We start from the raw sequence: 21,341 nt of genomic DNA on the forward strand, positions 1-21,341 counted from the left end.
TCAAAATATTATCAATAAATATATTCAAAAAAGGAAAAAGAATTATTAAAATAAGTTGTTTGATTCCAGATTATTTTTCTAAAAACAGGAATTTTTTTCTACTGTTCATTTATCTACAAGTGCTGAGATTGTTACAGGATAATGATAAAGATAATCAATATAATCATTGATCTCCAGAGAAAGAAATATTGATCCTGTGTTACAACCAAGATATTGTCATTTGGGAACTCACTGTAAAAACAACTATTAAATATTTATTATTAAAAATAATTATTACTATGCAAAAATTTACTCTAACCAGAGCTACAAAGAAGCATTATAATGGTATCAATATTGTAATTCTGTTTATGTGTTAACAGGCTGTTTATCTTTAAATCTTTCTCTCATCAAATGCTTATAGAAGAAAGATAAATAAAAAAATTAAATTTGTAAAAATAAAGATCATCTCTTAAATGCAGCTGGTTGGAGGAAATTCTCACACTAAAATAAAATGAGCATTTCAGATTTGTTTCCTGATGAACTTCTAAAAACTTCATGTATAAACAGTCAGTAATACTTATGTCATTGAATCTGTTATCCTTTCTTGGAATTTAAAAAAAAAAAACAAATAAGCTAATTTAAGACCCTTTATGTTATATGTTTTAATGGCATCACAGCAAATATATGATCATAGAAAAACTGGACATCCTTAATGGCACAATTGAGGTTTTATCCTAAATCACTTGCTCAAAACATTTGAGAAAATACCCCTTTGATTATTTCTTGTTCTCTTTCAGTTGAATATTTTCCTCCTTTTTTCAAACTAATAAATTATGGAAAGAGCTCTAGAAAGAATTATTTTTATTTGTAAAATTAGCCAAGATCTTTCTTGATATTGAATGGGGAAGCAAATTAACTCCAAAGCTTCCTAGAACTTATTTCAAGTTCATTACGCAGAGCAGACGATCAAAATAACTGGTCCAGAACATCCTGTTACCATCAGAAAACATCAGGCAAACTGTCAACCTCTTTCTTCTTTCTTGACAAATATCTAGTGGTCTCTGTCTCCAAAACTTAAAACTTATTTCCTCTCTCAATTTGCTTTCAGTATCACAAATTCGTTATGTCACAGTAGTTCTTTTGAGGGATGTTTCTGCTTCCAGAACTGAGCTGGCAGCAGAACGGCTACACAAAGTAATATGTGAACAGATTCACTGTGGTATTTTAAAAAATTGTCTTTGCTTTTCAAATTGGAGTCTCTAAAAAAGGTGTGAGGGACATATTTATTCACACTTTGTAATTCTCTTCTACCACTGTGTTGTCTTTGTATCTTTATCTCCACACTTTTCAAAGTGCTTTTTTTTTAAACAAATTGATACATTAGCCTGTCTTCAAAGTTAATTTACAATTATTAATATGTAATCAGAAGACAGATACAAAAATAAGTAAGTCCTCATTTTTTATCTACCCTCATTGCAGTCACTAAAATTAATAGTTGAATGAATAATACTCTTTTTCATTATTGGATTTTCCGCATATTCTGCTTTATTATTTTACTTATTGCTTTATGAATTGTAATATTAGTTTTTACATGTTTCAATAGAAAATTTATCAGCACATCCATTTTTGTTGGCACCAAATTCCCAGAGTTCTCATTTTAAAATATAAATGACTAGATGTTTTCATTAATCTTTTTAAATTGATATTTACTTACTAAACATTAAAATTCCATATTATTATAAGCATCATATTCTTTGCAAAATAATATTTTAGTAAAATACTTCTGTTCATTTCATTAAAATATTTTCTTCACTCCATCAAATTATTAAGAAGGAAAATCCATTAGATCACTAATCATTCTACCTAATCTCTTACTGACACAAGTAAACATAAATAAGTTTCGATAGTAGTCAATGCTACTGATCAAAAGCATAGTCCAATAAAGGTTCCCTGAACGTCATTGAGATGCAACGTTAGAGGAAAATGACAATTTTTTGAAAACACTTATATTTATTTTCCTTACCCTTTCAATATTTGTCTTTAAAAAGTTTCCTGTCAAACTCTACCACTTTTAATATTCTGTCCATCTTTACTTCTGTCAAATCCTCTTTAAGTTTCTTAATGAAACAAGTGCTTCATTTGATTAAATTTTGCGTTGGTATCTTTAGTCTAATTATATTATCACAATACAATGTAAACTAGGTCAGCAACAAATAGTTTCATGAACAAGTAATGCTTTGCCAATCAAGAGGCTATTTCATTAGAATAACAGCATCAAAAATAAAATTCTATTACTCTTAGATATCTTTCGATCAAAACCTTCATTCATACAAATGATCATCCCAGTATAATAAAAATAATTTGTATTTGTATGATTTGTCCCTATGAAAAATTTTAATGCACCCAAGTATACAGAAAGAATGGAGACAAATGATTTAATATTTGGCACACTATAGAGAGTAAAAAATGTATATGTTAGGATCCCAAAGCGAAGTCTTTGATTTGTATTTAGTGCCTACCAGTCAGTTTTCTTTCCGCCAATGCATTTGTCATGAATACACCTGAAATGTCATTCCATGCTGTAACAACACTCAAGGTGGCCATTATATCAAAAAAGTCAAAACTAAAACTTTGGATAGAAAGTCATACTTTTAAGTAATGTTTACTTTACACTGAAATCATAAAATGCTGTAAAGCTTTTACTGCAAATATTTATATGCATTTTCACATATACTTCAATTAAACAAAAACTTTCCATACTCTGTCCTTTCAGAAGTGGAATTCAGTCTTGATATCTACAAAACAGCACCCTCAAAGAAAAGCAATGCAGCAAAGATGCAAAAATGACATCCATGTTGATTTGTAAACAAATCTAGTTGCCATCTGAATTGAACCAAAAAACAAACAAAATAAAAACTGGACTGCTGATAGGCCTTACCTTCTTGAACTGCTTGAAAAGGGTTGTTGCCATCGACAAATGTCACTGAAAATGTGATTTTCTCAGTCTGTAAGATCTCTTCATTCTGGTTGAGGTCACCAACCGCTGTGCGAAACACCTCATCATCCTTTTTGGCAGATTCATCAAAAATTGCTCCTACAAAGAAGTGAGTGTGGTCATTAAACAACAACATGAATATTCTGTCATGCTCTCTGTATATATTCCAGGGACTTATATATTTTAAAAAATGTATACCTTCACTTAAAGCATGCATTTTATTTATTACTGAAGTACACTATACTGGAAGCAGTATGGTAGCTAAGCAGGAATATGTAGTTACTGCTTCCAAATGGAAATTATGAATAGCACATCAAAGTGTTATTTCAGGCAAAGCTTTGGTGAGACAATATAAGAAGTCCCAAAAGTTTTGCAGGACAAAGTGGCTGATACATTAGGTATCTCATATCATGGTATCTTTAGAAATTCATAGCTTTAAGAATATTTTTCTGAACAATAGGAGATAAAATCAGGAAACTTTCTGAGAGCCATTCACACAAGCATACAGGAATCAAACTTCTATTGTGATCGTAATTTATTTTTCATTTTTCTTTTTCTTTTTTTTATTTTGAATAAAGGTATTAATATCTTTTATAACATGAATTCAGTAACATTAGACAAGTACAAATCTCTGAGCAGAGACAATTTGAGAAATACTTCCTAAGAACTAACATAAATCCTGATGGATAATTATAGCCTTTTCCACATAATACAATAATAATGATGATAAGAATTGTGGCTAACTTGATTGACTGTCAACAGGGAATTGGCTAAACACACCAGTTCTAGAAGTAAACTGATTTCAAATTCTGACTGTCATTTGTTAAGCATATGACCCTGAACAAGGGATTCAAATTTTAAAACCCATAATCATCATCTGTAAAACCTAATGACAACACCTATCTGTAAGGGTTATTAACTGCATTAAATGAGATTATCCATGTAAAATGTAAATAAATTGTGCTAACTGAATGGTAAATTTTCACTAAACACTAGGTTTTAATTTTAATTTTATATTATTTTTAATTTATGTTTATTTTTTGAGAGAGAGAAAGAGCTTGCAAGTGTGAGTGGGGAAGGGATAGAGAGAGGGGGACAGAGGCTTGGAAGCAGGCTCTGTGCTGACAGCAGAGAGTCCCGATTGGGGGCTGGGACTCATGAATGGCAAGATCATTAACTGAGCCAAAGTCTGATGCCTAAATAACTGAGCCACCGAGGTGCTCCCATTTTATTTTTAATTACTGTAATCCAAACAGTGCTTAACATTTTCTATTAATATTTTTCTATATTACAGAATCTCATTTAATCCTTAAAATAATTATGTGGTATGTATACTGTCACGCACACACAGAGTTATGAAAATTAAGTTTCAGTGCAAGGAATACGCCAAAGGAGTAAGGGCCAGAGTAGAGTCCTTGACTGCTTGACTCCAATGTCTTTGCTCTAAGTCACCATGGGATACTGCCTTTTAGGATTATACCCGTAAGAAATAAAAGTATTTTTATGAGGATCCTGACCTTACTACAAATCTGGGAGATTCTTTCCCATCTGGCTATGCATCCTTTATTTTTATTCATTGTGATCCTGTTAGTGCTAGGAGCACATTTTTAAATTGTTTATTTTGAAATTATTGGGCCAATGTATTTTTTGCCTTTTTGAGTGAACTAAATGAATTTCCCCCTGGAAAAAAAAAAAGACATACACCTCAGGATCAATAACATGATAAAGGAATGACTACACATACATATCCACATACATATCCAAATAATATTTCTTGTAGTATGTAAATACATCAATAAAATTATGTATATTAAAATGTCTTTTTCCCATATGTAAACACAATATGGGTTTTATATACACACATACAGAGAGATAAACACAGACTATAAGGACACAAACATGCATATACATGTTTATATACATACACACATACACACATATGTATATATAGAAACATACAGAAACAGACATTTTACATCAGCTACTCCTGTTGATTTTATGCATTTGTGACTAAAGCCCAAAAACCTTCTAGTAAAAGACAGATCATGATATTAAACATGCATTATTAGACTCAATACATGATAAAGCAAGTCTGAAACTATGTCCATTTCTGACAAGTGTGGCAGGTTACTTTTGCTGTCTTCACCTTAAGTGGCCTCATGATGGGGTGGAAATTATTAATTTTCACCAGAGAAGGCAGAGTGTCTAACAGGCTTTTTGTGTGAACCTAGCTTTCTCTTGTTACTGCTCTTTTACATTTGCATGAATTGTACTAACTTTTATCAGCCTCTTCAAACCCTTGCTTTCTACCTCCTAAAATATATTCTAAATGCATGCTAAGAGTATGAGAAAGAATGAAGAATTTTTTAATTGATACATAAAGTACTCACTAATTATATATATAATATATATTACCCAGAATATTAATATTTTATTAATATAATCAAGCATAATAAATATTATAGATGTTAGCCTTTGACCTAGCCTATAATTTCTGAATCAGATTGAAATCTACTTTAGAAATTATTTCTGTGAAATTATTTAGGCAATAAATGTTAGATTTATCTTGCTGATTTTAAACATCATTCAGAAGACTCATTTTAATCTATGATAATTGTTATGAGAATCTAGATGAATCATCACATTGAAAATTTAATATGATCAGACTCAGATACACAAATTTCTTTAACAGTTTGTTAGAAAGTGTGATATAAATGTACTATATAATTGGAGCTGAAATATCCAATTCATTTTAAAGCAGATCGTCTAAATGGCTACTCACAAACAAGTGATGTATGTTTATATAAAGACACTTCACCTTGTCATGGATTCTAAATGGGTCTTTTAAAAGATGAGTTTCTAATCAACCTTGTTTTAAAATGGGTAATACTACTGACTTCTGCCAAGTATTGGTAACACATTTTAATAGGAGCATTTTACTGTTACCTGACAGAACACTGAAGACTGCCTTAAATATTAAGCCTGGCTTAATAAATGGCAGAAACCCACAGAAATGATAGCAAATTAGTCAATTCCGTGCTGAATTAAGATACACTGAAAGGAAATGCATAAAACAAGCAGTTCATCTTTCTGCAAACAGCAAAAAGTACACAGAAGAAACGTTTCATGTTACTGCACACAGCATAACCAAAGAACAGGAAATCCTAGCAACATTTCAAATCCAGTTATTTATTTACTCTTTTTCTTCAGCTATAAAATCTCATCTTTTTACCAAAGAGTACATGCAGCATTTTGTATTAAACACAAGTATTCTGAAAACAGCCCAGTGAGTTCCACATGTAGAATCTCATGAAAGAAGGTTCTTACTTATTTCATGCACTTGCAAGAGTACAGCAATTCCATGTCTTTAACCTTTGTATCAAAACACACACATTATCAGTGTAATCCAATCTCAAACATCTTAGATTTACTTTTTTAAAAAATTTTAAAGTTCCTTGAATGCAACATTCATAACTATACTGTTATCATGATGACCCAGCATCTAGTTTTTCCCCAGCAACTTCTATTAGCTTTTTTTTTTCATTGTCAGTTTTAATTTACAACCTTGAGGTAAAAAGAATATTCAACTTATTGTCAAGATGAAATAATTCTTCCACTACTTACACACGCATGCACATACACACAGTTTGAGCAACTTCACATTGGTCAAACTGGAAGGAAGAACAACCAAGCAATACAGCAGACTATGAACACCTCCTAAAATTTGCAATCAGTCATTTCCATTCTTAGGGATTAATTATGATATGTTCCTTCTTTGAGGGGGAAAAGGGCTTTACTGATCCTTATACAAAAGAATGACATATACAGGCAAGAACACATACATGTTTTTAAATACAAACATTATGTTTACTTGTCTTCTTATATCTTAGAAAGTAAAGAATAATCATTTATAATAATGTTAAAAATATGCTGATATCATTTGTTTTTACTTGTTGTGAAGGGCGATCTGTACAAGTCAGTATTTTATGCCATAAAATCATTTTACACAGATTCATATTTGCAAATATGCCTGGTAATAAAACCTTTATAAGAAGTTACTAATCTGACCAACTCAGTAATTCTCAAAAACATTAGATGCTTAAGAAACATTAAGCTTAGAAGTATTTTTACCTTCATGTCTTTATTCATGGTGTTGCCTCCATCATGGATGTATATATGTTTTGTCTCATTAGCAAAATATAATTTCATGGGTCACAGAAACTATTTGTATACTTTGAGTATGTAAAAGGGAACCTGGATATATTAGATGTTCAAGAAACAGTAACATATTAACCTTCCTTTATGTTTAGTTAGACATAATATTGTAAAATAAGAGACTTAGATTCAAAGACAGAAGAAAAATATGACTTACAACTAACTCTAAATCAAAACAAAAGTAGACTTGCTAATGTACTTGCATGTGAATTTATTTTCATGGACATTATTGTGACTCCAGAATATCCAAATTATTCAGCAAGGTATTAAGCATACACTTATATTTTTAGTTTCAATATTTAATTATTTTTCCTTATACCTATATGAGGCAAGTGGAGGAAACATTGTTTAGCTGATAATGGAGGAAAGAAAATATCTTCATCTAGCTCAGAATTTCCTCAAAAATATTGAGAAATGATTTGATACATGTCTTGAAGGAATTTTCTATAGAATCAGTAGAATTATTGGAAGATTTATATATCACATTTTATATAACTAGCATACCAAATAATTTTAAAGTAAATGATTCTAAAAATTGAAAATAAATATTAATGTATCTCCATTATCCTTACATGATCAATTTAGATTTAAAACTGTAGTATATAAAAAAATATGTATGAAATAATTGCCTAAAATATCATAATTGCAAGTAAAATCAGAGATGGCTCCTCTTTTTTCAATCATGAAGTTTAAAATCTTCACTTATTTATTTTGCCTAATAAATATAAATTATTTATGTTATGTAGTTTTAAAAAAGAATAAATTTTTCAAAGGTGCTTTATGAAATGAATTTTTATTTTTCTCTGAAGCAACAGAATAGATTCTCTTGGTTTCTCTCTTTGTACATTTTTTCCTCTTCTCTTTTTTTCTTTCCATACATTCATGCAACTACCCATCCACCCATTAAATAATCAACACAGAGATAATCTTCAAAGTCAAGCCTCATTGTTTCTTAAGAAATAATTTGCTGATAAAACAGCTGAAATCTATTACATGTAGAACCAGACCATAGCAAAATTAAGATGCCTTGATAAGATGACCATAGAAGTGCACACTGAGATTTCATAGACGCACAGTTGAAAAAAAATTAGAGATGGTACACACAAATTCCACTTCTTCAGAAAATGTAGTGAAAATATTTTAAGTGATTTGAACAAAATTACACAGCAAAAAGTTAGATGGGATGAAAACAGGAATTTAGTTTTTCTGGTTTCAAGTTTGAAGTTATTTCTTCCATATCATGCTTTTTTATTTCATTTCAAGCATTTACTTTCTGAAAAACATATACATACACACAACGTCAGATATATGTCTGTATGTATTAACATGTACATATACACAATGTCAAATATATGTATGTATATGTAATTGTATATGTACATTCAATTACCAGTATTACATCTGGTGATTAACATATCACATTCATTTACTATAAGCCCTGAAGTATTAAAAATTGAAGAATGAGAGCAAAACTTGAACATAGGAATATTTTTACATAAAATGCATTGGATTTGCCCTAGAGGCATCAACAATTTAACTTAGGAAGTTAAATAAAGATAAAAAGCAAAATTCTCTGTTTTGGGACAATTTATTGGTCACAGTAGAATTTACAGTTCTGCAGAGCTATTCAAAATTACTAATTCATCATAAATCTTCACTATTTTAGATGCTACTATTCACAAGTAAGGCTTTTTTTTTAAGTCTAATAATACACTCTGCATACACATAGTTGTATGTTGTGCAGATATCCATATAAGAGATCTTTAGGGACATCTGGGTGGTTCAGTTGGTTAAGTGTCTTACTCTTGATTTCAGCTCAGGTCATGATCCCAGGGTTGTGGGATCCAGCCCTGCATTGGGCTCTGTCCTGGTAGCACAGAGTCTGCTTGGGGTTATCTCTCTCCCTCTACCTCCCTTCCCCCACTCACACGCATGGGTTTTCCCTCTCTCTCAATAAATAAATAGACATTTTTTAAAAAAAATATCTTTAACTTTGCTTACATCTACTAATGGTATCCCCAATAGGTCAGTGGAGACTGTACATACATTTCAAAAGGAGCACAAATAATCAAAGACATTATAAATACCTCAAAAAACAGATTTCTCCTTTTTTTCACCCTCCACTTATATTCCTCTCAGTTGGAAGAAACAAGGTCAAACATTCTACTCGACAACAAGAAAAATTACCAGAATTGTGACCAAATGAAATAAACATTTTCTATACCATCTGGCATCTTTACTTGAGCATATAGGCTACTATTTCAGTGGGATACTGTTACAATGAAGGTAGTGTGTGTGTGTGTGTGTGTGTGTGTGTGCATGTGTATATGTACATATAAAGCTATTTTCCCAGACAATAATAATTACATTGAGATATCCTCCACGAATTAATTCTGTATTACAAATGTGGTCTGCAGCCCCTTATTCAATAGAAAATTTCCTCATATGTTCTATGCTAATGTCTTGATAGTCATGCACAGGGTTTTTAGAACCTTTCTCCTTTTACCAAGAGGTGTATTTTCCCCAGCTCACCCTATTTTACCCGTCACACTCTAAGAAAGTAAACGGAAACAATATCTCTCATTGTTGGAAAGGAAGTACTGGATATACACCAAATTCATGACAATTAGCAAATATTATTCTGAATCAGAGACAATTTTACTCTGCTGTGTTTCTGTCAAGTTTATAATAACTGAAATAATAACACTGAACTCAATTAACATGTGTTAGTAATAAGCACTGTACTAAGTGGTTAGCTGGGATTATATCATTTAGTTTTGATGAAAAAGTATTGATGGAAAATGAGGCTTAGATTAAGTAATCTTCCCGAGACCCAAAGCACGTGATGACTGACAGAATTCACAGTTCTCAGTTTCAACACCTTCCTAAAAAAAACTACAGGTTTATATATGGCAATATATTCATTATCATAAATTTCTATATTACCAAGTGATAGGAACATTTTTGTTTTTATAACTATCACAATGAAATTTTATTTGTAAGTTAAAATTCTGAAATAGGTTTTAATATGTTTTTGGAGAATTTTTTAAGTTTATTTATTTGTTGAGAGAGAGAAAGAGAGAGAGGGTGGGGTAGGGGCAGAGAAGTGGGGGGAGAGAGACAGAGAATCTCAAGCAGACTCTGCACTGGCAGCACACAGCCCAACGTGGGTCTTGAACTTATGAACCTTGAGATCATGACTTGAGTTGAAACCAAGTCAGATGCTTAACCAGGTGCCCCTGTTGGGAGAATTTTTTATTAATGATGACTAGCATATAAAAGTATTCAAATAGTATTTTGCATAATTTTCATAGGTACAATATTTAGCACAACGATTTAAACTATACTATTTAAAGAGTAGTTTAGCCAAAGTATTTACACATTTTTTTTCTCAAACTTTATGTTTAATTTTTCTTTTTCAATAACCTCATACATACAAGAAATTAAATTGGGGTAAATTTCTAAACATTAGGTTAAATGAAAATTTTCGTAGTTACTTTAGAGTAATGTTAAGTGGGTTCCAGTAACGTATGCACTTTGGTATGTTCCTAAATGCAGGGTTCATAACAAATCTCTAGCCTTTCATTTCTTAAAGACTTAGAATATTTTTTTTCACTTTAGTGACTAATGATCCTAACAATGACAATGCCAGAGTCATTGACTTTATGTATTAAAGGCCTTTAATAATTTACTAGGATCTGTAATATTCAAATTGTGATCAGGTATAGAAACTAACTGCTTCATTATCTCCCAGTGTCTAATGCTTACTTAGCACTTTGTTCTTAGAGTTCAAAGTACATTATAATATTAACTTCCACTTTACCCACCATAATTATGTAGTTTATAGGTGAGCATCATTCTTGTTTTAAAGATAGATAATCAGGTTCAAAGAGAATATTGCCAAGATCACAGAGGGAGTTAGATATAGTGTAGAAAGAAAAAATTGCAAAGAGATAAAATTCAATGCAGATTATTAAAACGATCACACATAAATACTGGAAGGCATATTATACATTTTGAAATATTTAAAAAAAATTTTTACATTCATTTATTTTTGAGAGGCAGAGAGACAGAGCATAAGTAGGGAGGGGCAGAGAGAGAAGGAGACAGAATCCAAAGCAGGCTCCAGGTTCTGAGCTGTCAGCACAGAGCCTGATGCAGGGCTCAAACTTACAAACCGTGAGATCATGACCTGAGCCGAAGTCCGACGCTCAACCAACTGAGCCACCCAAGTGCCCCTGAAATATTTTTATATTGCAGATATCTTTAAATTTTCTTTTTTTCCAAAATATTATGACAAAGTGACTTAAGATGAGAAGAGCAAATCATAGACTAAAAAGCCAAAATTTCAATGACTGTCTCTTGAGATTTCAGACAAGGGCATTTTTGTTAGAATTTAAGTTGTAACATTGCATCAAAGTGTGAGCTAAGTCGAATTCATGAAGGGGTTCTTCATTGTAATATGGCCTTTTACTCAGCCCAACTCTCCAATGACACTGAATTCATATTTCATTTGGAATGTTTGTAAAGTTATACAGAAACCCAAAGCACATTTGAACTGATAATAGTTTCACTTGAATATCTGACTTTGCAGTATGCTTTCCAGAAGTCTGTGGGACAAAAGGAAATACAGGCTGCTTAAGGAAAAGATAATCTGGATCATCCATGTGGAGAATAATAGGAATCTAATCTTTAAAATAATCACTTTGTGTTGGAACACAGATCCTCTCTAAAAAGCTCATGCATTTTTTCTAAGTCTGGGGGCTTGGGGACTATATATATATCCCAAATCAGTTCTTCTAATAAGAATTATTTGTAATTTTTACAAGAGTATTAGACATTGAAAGATCGGTAATCAATTCTTTATAAAAATAGCACTATTTACAGAGGATTCTGGGAGGACAATGAAGTAGGAAGCATCAGGAATTTATTTCCCTATCTAGACAACAACTGCATTGGTAGATTCTGTCTGAGGTAATAACTATTTTGGAAGTTTGAAATCTATTGAAGGATTGCAACTTGCAACTTCCAGAGAAAGGCTTAGAGGTTAAATTGTGGTTAATTTTGGTCAATTTCAGCCCTTAGTACAGTTAACAGCTACACACCTTCTACCCCTCAGCCATCTGGCAGGCAGCTGTAGGCCTTTCCAGGAGCACCTAGCACATAGTTTGTAGGAGCCGGGGTGCGCAAAAAGAATTCTGTCCTCTAAATACAGGGGATCTGTGCTGTAGCACAAATGGCTGATTCTGCTTCTGATCTTAGAGGTATAGAAAAAGAAACAGGAAACCAGCATTGCTGCATTCTTCCCCCTCTACTCCTTCCCTTTGTTGCAAGCCACCATCCCCCACCATGGCTGGAGTTATTTCCAGAAGATTTAAAGAGCCAGTACTCTTATTTTCCCCCTTCATTTTTCTGTTTTTCTCCTTTGGGAGCCAGACATTACCAACCAGGATATTCAACAGCAGCTATATACACAGATAAATTACAAAGTCAATGTACAGGTCTAGAAAAAGATGGAGGTTGAGAAAAGAACTGAAAATACTTTAAATTTATATTTTAAGTTGATCCTTGACACAGAAACAATCTACAAAAAATTTTAAAAAACAGATAATAAATAAAAACAAAAGCAAAGTAAACTATGAGGAAAAAGAATTTGAGTTCCAGATTCACTCTATTTTTAGATTGAAATATCCAGTTTTAAACAATAACAAGAAAAAAAAATATGTTATACAAAGAAAACAGGGCAATATGGCCCATTTGAAGGAAAAAAAAAAAAACTTAGTTAACAGACAACATCCCAGAAAAAGACCTGCTGGTAGATCTATTAGAGGAAGATTTTCAAACAGCTGCCTTAAGGATGATCAACAAACTAAACAAAAATATGGAGAAAGTCAAGAAAACAATAGATGGGCAAATAGAAATATCAATAAATAAAGAGAAACCAAAAACAAATTCTGGAGCTGTAAAGTGCAATAATGTAAATAAAAATTTCACTAGAAGGCCTCAGAGAGCAGGCAGAAGAAAGAACCAGTGACCTTGAAGATATGACAATGGAAATTATCAAGTCTGAGAAAGAGAAAAATGACTGAAGAATAGCGAACAGAATTTAAGAGACCTGTTGGACAACACCAAGAAGACCAACACATGCATTGTGGGATTCCCAAAGGAAAAGAGAGGATAACTGAGGAAATAATAGCTTAACGTGACCAAAACTTGATAAAAACAGATATAAACATCCAAGAAACTCAGTGAACTTCAAGAAAGAAGAACTCAGAGACTCACACTGAGAAACATCATAATTCCATTCTCAAAAGCCAAACACACAGGGGAAAATCATGAACACAACAATATAGAAGGCACTCATATACAAGGGATCCTCAGTAACATTATCAACAGACTTCTCATTAGAAACTTTGGAGGCCAGAAGGCATCAGGCAAAACTAAGGGAGAAATTAAGATATACCCAGAAAAACAAAAGTTGAGGGTGTTCATTAGCATTAGATCTGCTCTGCAAGAAATTTTCAATGGAGTCCTGCAGGTTGAAATGAAAGGACATGTCACAGCGGCTCAAAGCCATATGAAGAAATAAAGATCATGGTAAAGGTAAGTACCTTTAAGTAAATACCTAAAGGCAAATGGGCAATTAGTAAAGTCAGCATTGTTGTAATGATCATTTATAACTCCATTTTTAAATTTTCTATGTGATTTAAGAGACTAGTGTATATTTTATAAAAAGATAATTATCAGTCTAGAAGCTGGCATTATTGTAAGTTTGGTTTGTAACTGCACATTTTGTTTTCTACATAATTTAAGAGACTAATAGATTTTTTTAGACTAACAGAATTTTTTTAAATATTAGTTTATGTTTTGTGGCACAAAATGTATGTAAATGCAATTTTGTGACATCAAGAATCAAAAGGGCTAGATAGAGGGATAAAAGAGCAGAGTTTTTGCTTGTTATTGAAGTTTAGCTGGTATTAATTCAAATTAGGCTGTTATAACTTTAGGATGTTAAGTATAATCCCCATGATGATTACAAAGAAAACAGTTATGGAATATAAAGAAAAGAAAATGAGAAAGGAATTTAAATGTTGAAATGTAAAAATGTAAAGCTTTAAATCTTACCAAAAAACAACTAAATAAAAAAGAAGACAGTACTGCAGGAAATGAGAGACAATAAAGCTACTAAGACTTAAGGAAAACAAATAGCAAAATGACAGAAGTCTCTCCTCAGTAATTATTTCACATGTAAATGTTATAAACTCTCCCATCAAAAGACAGAATTTGGCAAAAAGGCTAAAAACAAACAAGCAAACAGAAACAATGATCCAACTATATACTATATACAAGAGACTCACAAATTAATTGTAAATCATATATCTGATAAGAAGTTAATATCCAGATATAGGGAGAACTCGTAAAACTCAAAAACCAGACAATCTGCTTCAAAACTGTACAAAGAACTTGAATAGTTATTTTTCCAAAGTAGACATAGAAGTGCCCAGTAAGTTCATAAAAAAAAATGCTCAACATCACTAATCATTAGGAAAATACAAATCAAAAGTACACTTCAATACCACCTCAAAATAATTAGAATTGCTACTATCAAAAATAACCAGAAAGTAACAAGTGCATGCAAAGATGCAGAGAAACTGAAACCTTTCTTGTATCACTAGTGATAATGTAAAATGGTACAGCTTCTATAGAAAACAGCATAGTAGTCCTATAAACAAACAAAAAACATAGAATTACCATGGGATTTAACATTTCCATTTATGACTATATAACTCAAAACATTGAAAAAAGCATCTTGAAGAGATATTTGTACACTCATATTCATAGCAGCATTATTCTTAACAGCTAAAACATAGAAACAACCTAAGTGTTTATTGACACATGAATGAACAATCAAAATGTGGTAAACACATACAATGAAATTCAGTCATAAGAATGAAGGAAATTCTGGGTTGCCTGGGTAGTTCAGTTGGTTAAGTGATTTGGGCTCAGGTCATGATCTCACAGATCCTGGGATGCAGCCCCAAGTCAGATACTGCACTGACAGTGCACAGCCTGCTTGTGATTCCTTCTCTCCTTCTCTCTCTGCCCTTCTCCTGCTTGGATTCTTTTTCTCTCTCTAAATAAATTAACTTAAAAAAATTAAAGCTTAAAAAAAATGAAGGAAATTCTGACATATGGTATAACATGGATGAGCTTTGAGAATGTTAAGTGAAATAAGCCAGTTGCAATTAAATAAATACTAGATGAATCCATTATATGAAATACTGAGAGGAGTCAATATCATAGAGATAGAAATTAGAATGCTGGAGTTCTGAGGCTACGAAAGAGGGAATTGGAGAGTTTTTGCTTAATAGGTACAGAATTTCAGTTTCACAAGACGAAAGGAATTTTGCAAACAGAGAGTGGTGATAGTAGTACAACTTTGTGAATGTATTGAACACAACCCAACAGTATACTTAATGGTTAACATGAGACATTTTATGTTATGTGTATTTGACTACTAAAATAAAATGGACAAGAATGGGATTGTTTAACTTTTCAATTTTTTCCATATTTTCTAACTGAATCTGTGAAGTTTTATAATCCAGAATTTCATATCTCATTTCAGTCCCTTTCTCCATACCATACATTTGTTTGAAGCAATGTCCTATTATTGCAAACTTAACTGCCATGACAAGAATAGAAAGAATTGGTTTCTGAAGAGACTTTTTAAACACTGCACAGCAATTCAAATGGTTCCCAAACTGAAATGATGCACTTAAAAAAAAAAAGTAAGAAGGTAGCAGACTTACAGATATTATTAGATGGAACAGTTATAACTTTTTTTTTTCATTTTGTAACAATTCACTAGATCCTTTTTTTTAAATTTTTTTTTCAATGTTTATTTATTTTTGAGACAGAGAGAGACAGAGCATGAACGGGGGAGGGGCAGAGAGAGAGGGAGACACAGAATCGGAAGCAGGCTCCAGGTTCTGAGCCATCAGCCCAGAGCCCGACGCGGGGCTCGAACTCACTGACCGTGAGATCGTGACCTGAGCTGAAGTCAGACGCCCAACCAACTAAGCCACTCAGGCGCCCCTCACTAGATCCTTTTAATACCACCTTCCATTACCATAGAAAGTGTGAGAACTGGTATGGTAAAACCATATGTAAAAGAAATACCTGTATGAAAAAAACAGTGTGAATTATATGCTCTTTGAAGAGTGAAACTCATTTTGCACACAAACAATTTAGTTTAAGCTGTCTTCTACACAGTAAATAAAAAGTAAAAAAAAAAATTACTCTGCTTCTAGATAAAAAAAGCAATTTACCAATGTGAGTTGACTTAGGTAAGTCACTTGAAATTAAGCACTTTAGAATGTAAAACGTTGTCTTGATAGATAAGTCACTTGAAATTAAGTACTTTAGAACTGTCAAACATTGTCTTTATTTCTAAAGAAAAGAAGGCATCAAGTGGTATATTTCAGGTAGGAAAAAGGTACCCTTCTGACATAATTCTCAAACTTCATAGTTTTTTTATTAACTCTGATTTCACTTGTAATTTTATCATTTTTATTATGTTAGCATTCTGAAATGTGAAACCAAAAATTTTGGGGGAATGTATGAACTTTTTTCCAACATGTCATATTTTGTGTTGTTTCACATACTAAGGAAATCGTTAAGGAGCAGTACACAGCTATTGCTGAGAGTTGCTCTACAAAATATTCCATGAGCAATGAGAAAACAGTAGTTCCATTACAGCTGTAGACTAGCCACCAGTAAGTGAGACATGAGTTTCCTTAAAAGGATGACAATATTTTGTAAGTATTTGTTAGTTGTAAGTGGTTGCATAATGGACCCAAATTTCTCTCATCTATAAACGTCTGTTTCATAATCATAGTTTTTGCCATATACAAGTCAAATATTTAAGAGAAATTAACTTTCAATTACTATTTTAAATTATTGCATGACAATAAATCTTTCAAATATGTCCAAAGTTGTGTATGCATGCTTGCCACTTTGAGTTTATTCTGAAGAATAACTTATTCTTAAGAAAGCAATAATATCTTGAAACTTTGGAATTCCTGTTTACATAGTTCTCTTCATCCTCATATTATAGATGAGGATATAAATTACCCAATCACAATGTTAGGTGAATTACCAAATACAAAGTTATAAAGTAAATGAACTAGGGCTTGAATACAGAACTTTCTATATTCAAAAACCTATAGTTTTTATACTAATAAACTCTTTCTATGTTCAAAAGCTTCATCCACTGTTGAGAAAAAGTATTCTGCTTCCAGAATTACATGTGCTGAAAAAAGAGACAACCATGAATGCTTTCAAACTGTGTCCTTAATTCAACTCTTTTGACAGTCTGACTCAATGACATGATATGTAGTATTCTTCTTTTGAAGAAAAAGAAAATAAAATAGCAGCTGGAAAGAAGTGATAACTCAAATGAGCTGTGGGCCCTATTAAAAGAGATGACAGAGAATACACTATGGCCTTTCATTAACCTCTTGAGAAATGATTTTAAAAGTCAAAATATGTCCAGTAAGAATGTTTATTTATGGCACTTCATGTAAAGCAATCATCTAAGAGTACAAGAAAAAAATTTTTAAAAGTCAGGGCACCTGGGTCACTCAGTCAGTTAAGCGTCCGACTGTTGATTTCAGCTAAGGTCGTGATCTCACGGTTCGTGAGTTTGAGCCCCGCATCGGGCTCTGTGCTGACGATACACAATGTGCTTGGGTTTCTCTCTCTCTCTCTCTCTCACCCTCTCCCTCTCTTCCCGCCCCCAGTCTCTCTCTCTCTCAAAAAATAAATAAACAATGAAAAAAAAGTCCAGTTTGTAAAAATATTCTACTGCTTTGCTGATACGTGAACATCCTCAGATGAAATGTATGAAGAAAACATAAGTAGAATCCTAGAGATTCCTTACTACTGCTTAAGACTTTAAGTCAAACTTCAAGTAAATATTGTAGGGATTCTTTTGCAATAAAAAAAAAAGTAAAAAAAATTTTCTTTCCTTTAACATAATTTCTAAAATAGGTTAACACAATATTGATACGTATAAATGCTAGGTTGTAGGTGGACAGACGGATGTTTGCTATGTTGAGTTCTATGCACTTTTCAGTGTTTTCAAAAACTATTCCCGATTTAATAGTGAAGTAATCTAAAACAACTTTCTTTTTTCAACATTTATTTATTTTTGGGACAGAGAGAGAGTGTGAACAGGGGAGGGGCAGAGAGAGAGGGAGACACAGAATCGGAAACAGGCTCCAGGCTCTGAGCCATCAGCCCAGAGCCCGACGCGGGTTCAAACTCACGGACCGCGAGATCGTGACCTGGCTGAAGTCGGACGCTTAACCGACTGCGCCACCCAGGCGCCCCTAAAACAACTTTCTGGAGCCAGAATTTGAACAAAAGGTACACAATGTTAAACAATGTACTATATCAAAATCATGATTATAAGAAAAAAATCATGATTACAAGAATTCATATACCGATACTTATTATTCATTAGCCGTACCTATGTTACCTATATTTAAAACACTTTTTCACTTATATCTTCTGGTTTATTAAGAAGTCAGTTTTCCAAGTTTCAAACAATCAGATGTGAGAGGCTGTAAGACATCTTTTAATGAGCCCATTGTAAATAAAAATTTTAAAACTGTTCCAAAATGGTTAAGAAATTCATTGCAGGACTCTATCTGGGTCTTAGAAAGCCTGTGAGATTCTTAATGAGAATGTAAGGCCAGCTAATCCCATCATGATTCTAACTTCTGGCATCTTTGGTTGCTGTCCAAAATGTAGGTTTCTTTAACTATAATTACATCTTTTCATTTTCTCCTTTTTTTTTTTTTCATTCAACTAATGTCTCCTATACCTTTGCACAAATACTGTTTTGCACTCTGGCCACCTCATTCCATCATCATTGCATGCTATTAATATTTTCAACTCCTTTATGGAAGACTGGTTGCTTTAGATAAACCTTAGCTTTCTCTTGAGGACACTGCTCAACTAGAGATTTATATTTTCATTATTATTATTGTTAATATTTTAATCTTTACTTATTTTTGAGAAAGAGACAGAGTGTGAGCAGGGGAGGAGCAGAGAGAGAGGGAGACACAGAATCCAAAGCAGGCTTCAGGCCCTGAGCTGTCAGCACAGAGCCTGATGCGGGGCTCAAACTCACGAACCTTGAGATCATGACCTGAGCTGAAGTTGGACACTTAACCGACTGAGCCACCCAGGCGCCCCTCATTATTATTATTTTTTTAATGTTTATTTATTTTGATAGAGACAGCACAAGCAAAGGAGGGGCAGAGAGAGGGAAAAAGGGAGAATCTCAAGCAGGCTCCGCACTATCAGCGAGGGACCCGATGCATGGATCTCACAACCATTAGATCATGACCTGAGCTGAAATCAAGAGTTGGACACTTAACCGACATAGCTACCCAGGCACCCCTGAAATTTTACTTCTTAATTGTATTTCAAAACAATTTTACACATCGAAGTCTGACCAGATGACAAGATTCCTCATTCCTGCTGCCAAAATCAACAGAAACTTCAGAAGAGTAAAGTAGTATGTATCTGAGGAATTAACATAAGAAATCAGAAAATGAGCCACCTGGGTGGCTCAGGTTAAGCGTACGACTTCAGCTCAGGTCATGATCTTGCAGTTCATGGGTTCAAGCCCCCCATCAGGCTCTGCACTGACAGCTTAGAACCCAGAACCTGTTTCAGATTCTGTGTCTCCCTCTCTCTTTGCCCCTGCCCTACTCATGTGTTCTCTCTCTCTCTTTCTCTCCCTCTCTCTCTCTCAAAAGTAAACATTAAAAAAATCATTAAAAAAAAAGAAGTCAGAAAACTTGGAAGAGACAAAAGTTGTAAATGCTAGCTGCAATGTGAGAGGCAGCCAGAATGGCATCTCAGCACATCTGTAGAAACAGTCAAAATCATTCCAGGGGCTTATAGAGCCCTCATAGAGACCCTCATATTCATTCTGTTTCTCCCTGATATCATTACCCCAGCCTCCTAGTTGTTCCTAGAAAACACAACTCACGTCCCCGTGTCAGAGATCTTCATCTTGTTCTTCCTTCTGCTTGGGATGCTCTTCCCTTGACACAAACACATAGCTGCCTTTCTCAACTGCTACAAGTCCTTGTCCAAATGATAACTTCCTTGTGAGACCTCCCTTGATCACCCAATTTAAAATTTTAAACTCTGCCTCCACTCCCTTTCCTCCACCCCTGATATATTTTTTGACAAAGTACATATTACCATCTGATAATCTATATATCTTAACTCTTTATTTATTATTTATTCTCTTCCCCTTTCTAGAATACACGTTCCATGAGACAAAGGATGTTGTCTGTTATATTCATAAAAAAATCACCAGTGCAAAGAAAGGCACTTGTTGCATAATAGGCAATAAATATTTGTTTAATACATAAAACATAATTATATGATTATTTAAAAAGCTACCAAAAATCATAATATTAATAGTATAATTATACCTCTACAAAATATTTAAACTACATATAGTAAGGTCTTGAGTCAAAATTATTGTTCAGAGATCCACACCTCAGCCTTATTTGCTATTGCATTCATCGTGTAGATAGCTTCTATAGAGCAGTGAAAATTTGAAAAGAATATTTTAAGAAGTTTCATGCTCTAGAGTCATATTTTCCTAATAAACTTTTGTTTTATTTACCTAAATGCAATTAGAGACTTATTTGTATAAATAATAAATTCCAAAGGTCCTTCTTGAGTTAAGATATAACAAATAAAGCGGAACTAATCATAGTTTTGTAATGCTTAATACATTTTCAAATATGCTCTGAATATAAGCAAGCAACTTTTCTGTAGAAGTTGCAAATACAAGTTGAGCACTTTCTATAAATATACTTCAGTTAAAACTGGAAATCCATCAGATTATAATCTGAAGAAGAGCTCCTAAAGATCATCTAATCCAGATATAAGGAAAACCAATATAGGTTACATATTTTTTATATATTTATATTGTGGGAAGTAAGACATACTCTATAATTAAAGAAAATATGTAATTTTTGAACCTGGATGTGTCAAAATCACAAAGGAATGAACAAGGAGAAACAGCATCATTATATAGCTTGCTAATGACAAC

The 21,341-nt window shown here is 32.8% G+C and overlaps 1 protein-coding gene across 2 annotated transcripts in view; it reads right to left on the reverse strand.

Moving 5' to 3' along the window:
* GRID2 (glutamate ionotropic receptor delta type subunit 2) overlaps positions 1-21,341 on the reverse strand; it is a 1,434,457-nt gene that overhangs the window by 1,137,252 nt on the left and 275,864 nt on the right. For both annotated transcript variants that reach the window (XM_019829242.2, XM_045056096.1), the window contains exon 2: positions 2,918-3,073. In XM_019829242.2, coding sequence (XP_019684801.1) covers positions 2,918-3,073 — 156 coding nt within the window. The remainder of the gene's footprint in view (positions 1-2,917; positions 3,074-21,341) is intronic.

This window comes from Felis catus, chromosome B1 (assembly GCF_018350175.1).
Source record: "Felis catus isolate Fca126 chromosome B1, F.catus_Fca126_mat1.0, whole genome shotgun sequence".
Lineage (NCBI taxonomy): Eukaryota > Metazoa > Chordata > Mammalia > Carnivora > Felidae > Felis > Felis catus.